The sequence below is a fragment of the Sinocyclocheilus grahami genome, unplaced genomic scaffold, assembly GCF_001515645.1.
Source record: "Sinocyclocheilus grahami isolate Dianchi unplaced genomic scaffold, SAMN03320097.WGS_v1.1 scaffold29.1, whole genome shotgun sequence".
Classification (NCBI taxonomy): domain Eukaryota; kingdom Metazoa; phylum Chordata; class Actinopteri; order Cypriniformes; family Cyprinidae; genus Sinocyclocheilus; species Sinocyclocheilus grahami.
Window position 1 is genome coordinate 1,337,680 of NW_015505208.1, and position 8,524 is coordinate 1,346,203.

Below are 8,524 nucleotides of genomic sequence, written 5' to 3' on the forward strand. Positions count from 1 at the left end.
AATCTCACAGGGTTCTTCAAGTAAATATTTTAGGTAGAACGGGTGCGACTGAAAAAAAGTTGGGAATGATGGAAACAGAATTTAAGTTTATTTGCAAGTTTTTCTGTTATGGCCAAAGGAATAAATTTATAATGCAGGTTATTGTTATAGTATATTAGGATCTTTGTATCCAGACTGTTAAAACAATCCCTGAAAATGAATAGCCTCAAATTAATGTAACCAATATTTTTCTAGCCTCACAGTGACCAATGTTGGCGGGATCCCTGAATTGTCACAATGAAAGCAGGGAATTCAAGATGTGCTTTCTCCCTGGGCTTCCTGGTGGGCAGCTGCACCTTGTACATCTTCTTGAGACAGGTGTGGTTTGAGAAGAGCTTCGGCTGGAAGCGGCATGGCAAGAGCAACCCTCCTCCACTGGGGCCTGAACAAAACACCCCCAACCTTACCTGGAGAGTGGAGGGATCTGCCCTGATCAACCTCAAACACCCTCACCAGCCAGGTGCTCAGCGCCCTCTAGTGCATCATTTATGTTACATACATTAATGAGTGTAACATGATATAAAGCACTGCAACATAATAGCTGGTGCAAAGCTTTCACTTTCTACTCATTTCATTGAGTTTTCAATGGAAGATCACAGTGATTTGTTAAATGTGCACCAAATAATTTTTAGCAGCGTAGCAGCAGCATTATGCAAAAACGAATGTTTTTAGTTAACGATGCCATTGTATTTGCAGTCAGCCATAAATAATATATTACGTGAGTGAAAGGGTCCGATAACATGGTTGTTACTGAGTTAAAGCGAGTGTTAGGATGAGTAGTGCTGTCAAACGATAAATGACGATTAATCGCATCCAAAATAAAGGTTTTTGTTTACATAATATATGTATGTGTACTGTGTTTGTTTATTATGTATATATAAATATACACACATTCAGTATATATTTTGAAAATATTTGCATGTATATACATTAATATATATTATTATGTTTTATATTATATATAAATATGTAATATATAAACATAATATTTTTCTTAAATATATACATGCATGTGTTTATATTTATATATACATAATAAATATACTCAGTACACACTCATATATTATTTAAACAAAAACCTTTATTTTGGATGCGATTAATCGCGATATATATATAGCCTACTAATAGGTTAGTGTACATAGATTGAAGTACACCTTCAAAATATGTTTTGATTGTATTAAACTTGCAATATAACTATAGAACTTGTTTTAAAAACACAGGAGAGGATGGTCACATTACAGATGAGCTGTTTAAGAAAGTGCGTATCCTGTGCTGGGTGATGACAGGGCCTAGTAACCTACAGTCAAAGGCTCGGCATGTGAAGTCAACGTGGAGTCGTCACTGTAACGTAGTGCTGTTCATGAGCTCTGAGGAAGACCGCAGCTTCCCCACAGTGGGTCTCGGCACAGGAGAAGGCCGTGACCAGCTGTACTGGAAGACTATTCGTGCCTTCCACTACGCTCTGAAGAACCACGGCGATGAGGCTGACTGGTTCCTCAAAACCGACGATGACACGTTCGTCGTTGTGGACAACTTGCGCTGGATCTTGTCGAACTACACGGCAGAGCAGCCCATATACTTTGGCAAGAGGTTCAAGCCGTACGCCAAGCAGGGCTACATGAGCGGAGGCGCAGGTTATGTGCTAAGCAAAGAGGCCCTGAGAAGGTTTGTGGAGGGTTTTAGCACTAAAGTGTGCACTCATACCTCCTCAGTGGAGGATCTAGCGATGGGTCAGTGTCTGGAGAAAATGGGGGTGGTAGCAGGTGACTCCAGGGACACACTGCACCGTGAAACCTTCCATCCTTTCATTCCTGAACACCATCTTACAGGAAAGTTCTCCAAAACCTTCTGGTACTGGAACTACTGCTTCTACCCAATTGTAGAAGTAAGTCATACACTTTTATTATATATATATATATATGTCTTTTATGATCACCAAGGCTGAAATTATTTGATCAAAAATACAGTTAAAACAATAATATTTTGAAATATTGTTACAATTCAGAATAACATTTTTTATTATTATTTATTACTGTATATTTTAAAATTCAGTGTCTTCAGTGTCACATGATCTTTCAGAAATCATTCTTATATGCTGATATGGTGCTTATGAAACATATTTTTGTGAAAATCGTAATAATTTTTTCAGAATTCTTTGATTAATATTTTGATTATTTGACGAACAGCAATTATTTAAAATAGAAACCTTGTGTAATATTATAAATGTCTTTACTGTCACATTTTAGCAATTTAATGTGTCCTTGATGACTTAAAATTTTAAACCCAAATTTTGGATGGCAGTGTAGGATAAAATATGCGCTCATTGTCATTTTTCTTAAGATATATTATATCCTTCATGTCCTTTGTGACATTTCTCTACATTCCACAGCTTCTGTCTCCTACACACAGGAAGCACGTTAGTTATTACTTTAGTAATGACAGAAGTTAAACTCAATTTTTGAAAAGTTTTAAGAACTTGACTACTATCTATGCCTGAGAGGAGAAAACCATTAAAGTGTCAAAAGTAATTTTCAATTCAGGCTCGTTTCATAGGTATGAATGAAAATCAACAACATTGTTTGAGAAATATACTTTGAGAACAAAATTACCTCTTAATTTTAGCCCTCTCATTTTTAAATGCCACACTGAACTAGAACCTCCTTCAGGTGATTGCAAGCGAAACCAACAATGGATAGGTTTGATGGGGACAGCATTTGTCAATAGTTTTTCTTTCATGTATGTGATGATGTGATTCGTGACTAGACAGCTAACATCTAGCAATACAAAACCCAAGAAATAAACACAACTTTGACTTGTTGTGGTTAACAAAGTGGCAATGAGAAGGATACAAATGCTATTTCAGTGTTGATAAAGTGTATAAAAACAAATATGATTAAGAATAGAATTGTCATTTCTTTCAGAAAAATTCCTTTTTACACATACAAATTAAGCTCAATTGAATAATATTAATGACAGAATGACAAAAATGTCTTAAATTTGCCTTTAAAAAAAAGCAGAAATCAATGTTACAGACAATAGAAGTAAATTTAAAAGTTAAAATTAGTAATACAAAGCTTATGTTTTAAAGCATTTAATTTATTCTTCTGTTAAAACTATTTTTAAGCTGTAAAGTTCTCTTTTTGGTCATTAGTAATTACATTGTAAACTTTAATATAAAAAAAATAGCAAGTGATTTTTTTCCCCACACTAAAATCATACTAACACACATTTATCCTATGGATGAATGAACTAACACACATATTTGTACTATGGATGCATTGTAATGTTTACAGATTGGCCACATTCACTTAAATTGAAAGTGCCACACTATAGCCCAGATTTTCCCTTTTTTTTTTAAAGAAAGAACAGATAAGTCCAAATGAATTTTCATGGTAATCAGCACTTTGACACAAGTATGTTGATTGACCTTAACTCGTAATGAACCCAGAATATTTATTTTAATGCAAACTATCTGCAATCACATGTAAATGTAACAGACCAGCATCTCTTATATTTGTCTTTTCCTACAGGGCCCACAGTGTTGCTCTGACCTAGCTGTGTCTTTCCACTATGTAGACCCTGTGCTAATGTACACTCTTGAGTACTACACTTACCGTCTCAGGCCCTATGGCTACCGACACCGCTACCAGCCTCCAGTGCCTGCTGTACTGTCTTTAGCTTCCCACACTGGGAAACCCACCACAGAAGCTCAGCGATTAGAGGAGCGTGTTAAAGAAAAATCAGTTCCAACATACACCATGAATCCCAGAGCTGAGAAAGTGAAGACTACTGGAACAACAAGTCACAAATGCTGCCCAGGGGAGAAACATAACCGACAGAAACACTGCATGATTGTGAATATGATTGTCTCTTCTTGTGTAAATCCAGAATGAACGCATGTAGCACTGACAGATATGTGAACTGTGAACTTGTGAAGCATTTTTAATCATCCAGACTGTGTACTGTGCAAATGGAGTGGTGAAGTGGTTACATATCTGGGCTAATTACCAAACGCTGTAAGTTCAAACTTGAACAAAGAACAAATGTTGTCATTATTGCTGTTGATCAAGTAACTTGACTGGTTGTGCCAGTTATAAATCAACTGTAAATCACTTCGAATAAGTGTTTGCTACTCAACGGATTGTTAATATGGTCCCTGCTATTTGAATAAATTATTTTGCTGCCCTCTAGTCTGAGTACAGTAAAAGTGTCTGATTCACATCATATATTATGGCTAAAGTACATGAAGGGCTTCAACAGTTTTGTATTTCAACAATGAGACAAAATGAAAAGCTGAGTTTCATATTGATGATTCTTTGGGGTTTCTTTAATATTTTTTTTACTTGGAAAGTTCAGATGGCCTTATTTTTGTTGGAATGTTGTCTATTATTGTTATATTACTAAACTGTTTCCTTAAAGACATACTGTGCTTTAACGATCTACTGATATCCAAAGCCCTAACACACAAAGTCAAACGTGAAGCGTTAGTCATTTAAGTATTAGTATTAGGGACATCATGTTTCTTCTAGTATGATTAAGTTGATATCAAGTTAAAATGCATATAAGTTTGACGTACATAATTATATATGCAGTTGGTCATGAAGCTGCTGTGTTTTGGCAAAAGTAGCAAATTATTGCTGTGTATTTTATGCTGTTTTAAACATTTATAAGTAATAAAACATAGTGAGATCCGATAGATATTTTTATTTACAAAAATCATGTTTTATACATTAGACAGCAAAAATAACTTTTAATAAATATATTGAAATACAGGGGATGTAAGTGAATATTTAAATGTGGCGATATGTAATCTAGGTTAATGTATAATTTGCAGTACAATGAAACAAATCACACCATAGGAAATCATGTTTATTTGATTCATCTTATATAAATATTTTCTCTTGCTCTATTACTTCTGTAAAATAAATTATGACTTTTTGTTGTTGCTCCAAAGAAATGTCTTGAAAAGAATCTGTCATGACGGGGTGGGATAGACGATTGGCTGGATAGGAAACAATTCATTTGCCTATAACCCACGACGAAACCTGCAACAAATTGTAAAAAAGAAAAAAGAAGTAATTATAATAAATACTTATATAAATAAGTATATATATTTACAAGAAAGCCATTCATTTTGTAACAATAGACAGACATGCTTTAGGAACAAATGCTGTGTTGTAATAGCTTCAGAAAGCCTGCAGATGGCAGAGCAGCTTTACTACTGAATTGCTCACCTCAGTTTGCATTTGTTGAAGAAGATGCCTCCGCTTGAGCCTGTTTCTGGGTAATCTTTCTTCCATGGGCGCCCAGTTTCTAACAAGACAAATACAGTAAGTCTGAGATGCGTGATAGACTGAACAATTTTCTGACAATGTTAGCGCTGATATTTGTTAAGTTTGCCATTTGTTTGAGGTTCAGCCCACACGGTTCAATTAAGACAGAGTCGTTGCAAATGTGTAGGCTACTTTTAACACACTGTCTCGTATGAATAACCAGTCAGACACTGGTTTAAGTTTCACGAACCTTAATTGCACATACTGTATGCTTCGTTTCGAGACGGACTTGACAAAGTAATAAAAACTTGCAGATTTTGATTCAGTTACCGCTTTAAGATTCAGCGAGTTTATTCATTAAATGATTCATCAGATTCAACTCGTGTGTCCCATTGATCAACTAGTTCAAGTAACATACTCATAAGAGTCATTTGTCCGTAAACCAATTGATACTGCTTTGGGTGTATATTTTGATTCACTAAAAAGAGCCGACTCATAAGAGTCATTTGGTTGTGAATTCAACTGCACTGGTCATGCTGCATGTTTTTGTTTCCCTAAAAAGAACCGGCTCATAAGAGTCATTTGTTTGAGAATCGAACTACTGCTCGCGCTTTAGGTTTGTTTATTCCGTGCACCCCGCGAGAACAACTCAGTAGAACGACGGGGTTTTTTTTATATTCAGACGTTTCGTATTAAATTCAGACTGTAAACCCACGAAAATATTTCGTGTAAGTGTAAAATGATATCAAGATAACGGTCATCAAAAGGTAACGTTATTTCTTTCACAAACATCACTGAATTGGAGAGAAAATGTGTTTACCAGGGTCAGCGCTCCGTCGCCCCATGAGTCCAACAAAGATATCGTGCATTTCCCCTAAAAGAAAGCATATATTAATTTGTCCTAGATCATTTTTAAACAGAGGATATCTGAAAGCACAAAAAGTACCCCAATGCCTTACTTTTACGCTGAGGTGGTATATCTTCTGTGTCTGGAAAAAAAAAGTAAGTTTCAGTTGAAAAAAATTAAGTAAATCCGATACAAAATTACAACAACAGCAAATATATCTGTTCACTCACCGGCGTTCCTGCGCCCCATTAATCCGACGAAACTGTCATAATCTATGTCATTATACCTCTTCAGCAAGTTATGAGCCGGCAGCCGAAAACTCGGACTCTCCTGTGCATGAAATGAAGTTTTTATTATACAGCTCAGGCAAACCTATATATTTATACCTTTTAGATGATCATAATCTGTCACTTACGCCTGAAACTGCTCTTTGAGACTCTGACTGCTGACAGCTCGACTCACTCCATCGGGTTTCCAGCACCAAAACCAAAAACAGTAACACTAGCCCACGGTACATCTTTACTGATAGGTCTGAGGAGAAAATGTCAAATACTAAAACAATTTACAACATTTCAAAGAGCCCGTTTGTTTACTACACTCAGTCACATTGTATCCATAAATGAACACAAAGTTTACCCTCTAAAATACTAATTGCAGTTATACTTGTTTGTTTTGTTTCTCTTACAGTGGTATTCAGTATAAATTACCACTAAACCATCAGGATAAAAAATTGATTGTTAAAAAAAAAGTATTGGACTCACCTGAGCTGAGGATAATGCTATGTGGTAACAGCTGAGTTACAGTTTGTGCTCGAGGACTTAAATCCTTTTGTGATGGACTCTCAGACAAGAGACACAGAGACAGGGATTCTCTCCTGTCTGATTGTTAAATGATAGCAACATGTGCGTAAGTCCAATCAGATGTCGCAGTGTAGGTGTGGTTTAAGGGTTTGTGGTCTGCATCAACAGTGACCGTGCAATTGAGATTCTGACATCAGAGGCGTCAGGCATTCCTTAAAAGGACAAACCATAGCCTCTTTTGTTAAACCCTTGTCATCAATTACTCACATTTGAATTCTTGCAACTTTAATCCCATATCTGTAACTTTGCCAGATTTTTTTTTTGTCCCTTCAAGGTTACAGAGTGCCTCCCGCATCTGTGGGTCAAACTTGGAACATTTGCGTGAGAGCATGTCTAAATGCCATGTTTGTTGACTCATTAAGATTATGCTGATATCTATTCGAATGCTACTTTTCTCTGCTAAGTAGGGCCTTATTGTCGTATTTTCCTCCTGACTGCCTAATTGGTGCTGTCATTGGCGGGAATGTAATCTCTCAAGGAAGCAATTACACAGATGGAGCGGTGGATGATGAGAACGGTGTCTCGCGGACTCTGTGGACATCTTGAGGGGGATCTAACTGGCCTGGCGACATGCAGGGTTGATTAGTGGGAACATCCATTAGTTGCTGCCCACACTCAGTATGCAGCATGCAAAGGGCAGCTGTGCTTTGAAGTTTCTGTTAGAGAACAGATTTGATCAGTTCATCAACAGAAGCCTATAAATAGCAACAGCCCAGGCAGTACTAACCCAAATCCACATCAACATAATAAAACCTGTGAGACTCAATCGTCAGCATCATTACATTTTTTTTCATTGTTGTGGACTTGATTATTTTTATCATCATTGTCTCTGACGTTATCTAAATAAAAACTTTAACATGCTGTCCTGTTGAGCGAAGAATGTGTTTACCAGGGCTGTGCACCATTTAACTCTAAATTGACTCAAAATGCCTTTTAAATTCCATTTGGTTGTATAGCAATTATATAATTTTAGCATTCATATAACACATTTTAAACTTAAAAAAGTAAAGTTTACATTTAAATTTTTTAAAATTACAATTCAGTGGATTTCTCTTCCTGTTACTCCAATTCCACCCTAGTAAAAAAGTATTATATTTAAAATAGGCTACATTTATTTCATACTAAGTAGTTCAAATCTATTAACATATTTACTGACCTATCGCTCAAGACTTACTGATATAATCAAACTTTAGTTGGAGTACTACTTGTGCACAATGCAAATTTCCTAATATTAAGACTAAAATGTGTTTTAATGTCACTATTGATGAGGATTGTATGATCTTTGAATATTATCGGTTTATAAATCCAAGATATTTAAAGTGTACATGAAGTATACTTACAATAGTTCCCAAATGTTTGAAAGAGACATTTCTATCAGTTTCCCAAACGGTGGGACCAGATTGTCATGCTGTAGAATAGGTAATTCCAGGATGACACACAAGTTTTTAATACTAGGAGAAGATCCTCCAACATGTTCTTTCTGCCAAACCCCTTTATCTCTGAAG

The 8,524-nt window shown here is 36.0% G+C and overlaps 2 protein-coding genes across 2 annotated transcripts; one reads left to right on the forward strand and one right to left on the reverse strand.

Annotated features, from left to right (window-relative positions):
• Positions 1 to 270: 270 nt before the first annotated feature.
• c1galt1la (core 1 synthase, glycoprotein-N-acetylgalactosamine 3-beta-galactosyltransferase 1, like a) lies at positions 271 to 4,345 on the forward strand. The gene is given in 4 exon segments (XM_016258093.1): positions 271 to 499; positions 1,260 to 1,924; positions 3,570 to 3,835; positions 3,837 to 4,345. Coding segments are annotated over 4 exon segments (1,209 nt in total). The 5' UTR covers positions 271 to 276; the 3' UTR covers positions 3,892 to 4,345.
• A 471-nt stretch (positions 4,346 to 4,816) lies between these two features.
• tac3a (tachykinin precursor 3a) lies at positions 4,817 to 7,058 on the reverse strand. Its single transcript, XM_016258126.1, has 7 exons — positions 6,921 to 7,058; positions 6,575 to 6,690; positions 6,390 to 6,489; positions 6,272 to 6,301; positions 6,133 to 6,186; positions 5,274 to 5,352; positions 4,817 to 5,084 (listed from the first exon to the last, which is right to left on the reverse strand). Exons 2-7 carry the CDS (start codon positions 6,674 to 6,676, stop codon positions 5,066 to 5,068), a joined length of 384 nt encoding a protein of 127 aa, XP_016113612.1. The 5' UTR covers positions 6,677 to 6,690; positions 6,921 to 7,058; the 3' UTR covers positions 4,817 to 5,065.
• Positions 7,059 to 8,524: the final 1,466 nt, after the last annotated feature.

Excerpts from the sequence above, each read along its gene's own strand:
- tac3a (XM_016258126.1), bottom strand. The coding sequence starts at position 6,676 with ATGTACCGTGGGCTAGTGTTACTGTTTTTGGTTTTGGTGCTGGAAACC. Across the intron at positions 6,490-6,574 it reads CTCAAAGAGCAGTTTCAGGC|GAGAGTCCGAGTTTTCGGCT; the intron begins GTAAGTGACAGA and ends TTTCATGCACAG. Across the intron at positions 5,353-6,132 it reads GCGACGGAGCGCTGACCCTG|AAACTGGGCGCCCATGGAAG; the intron begins GTAAACACATTT and ends TTGTCTTGTTAG.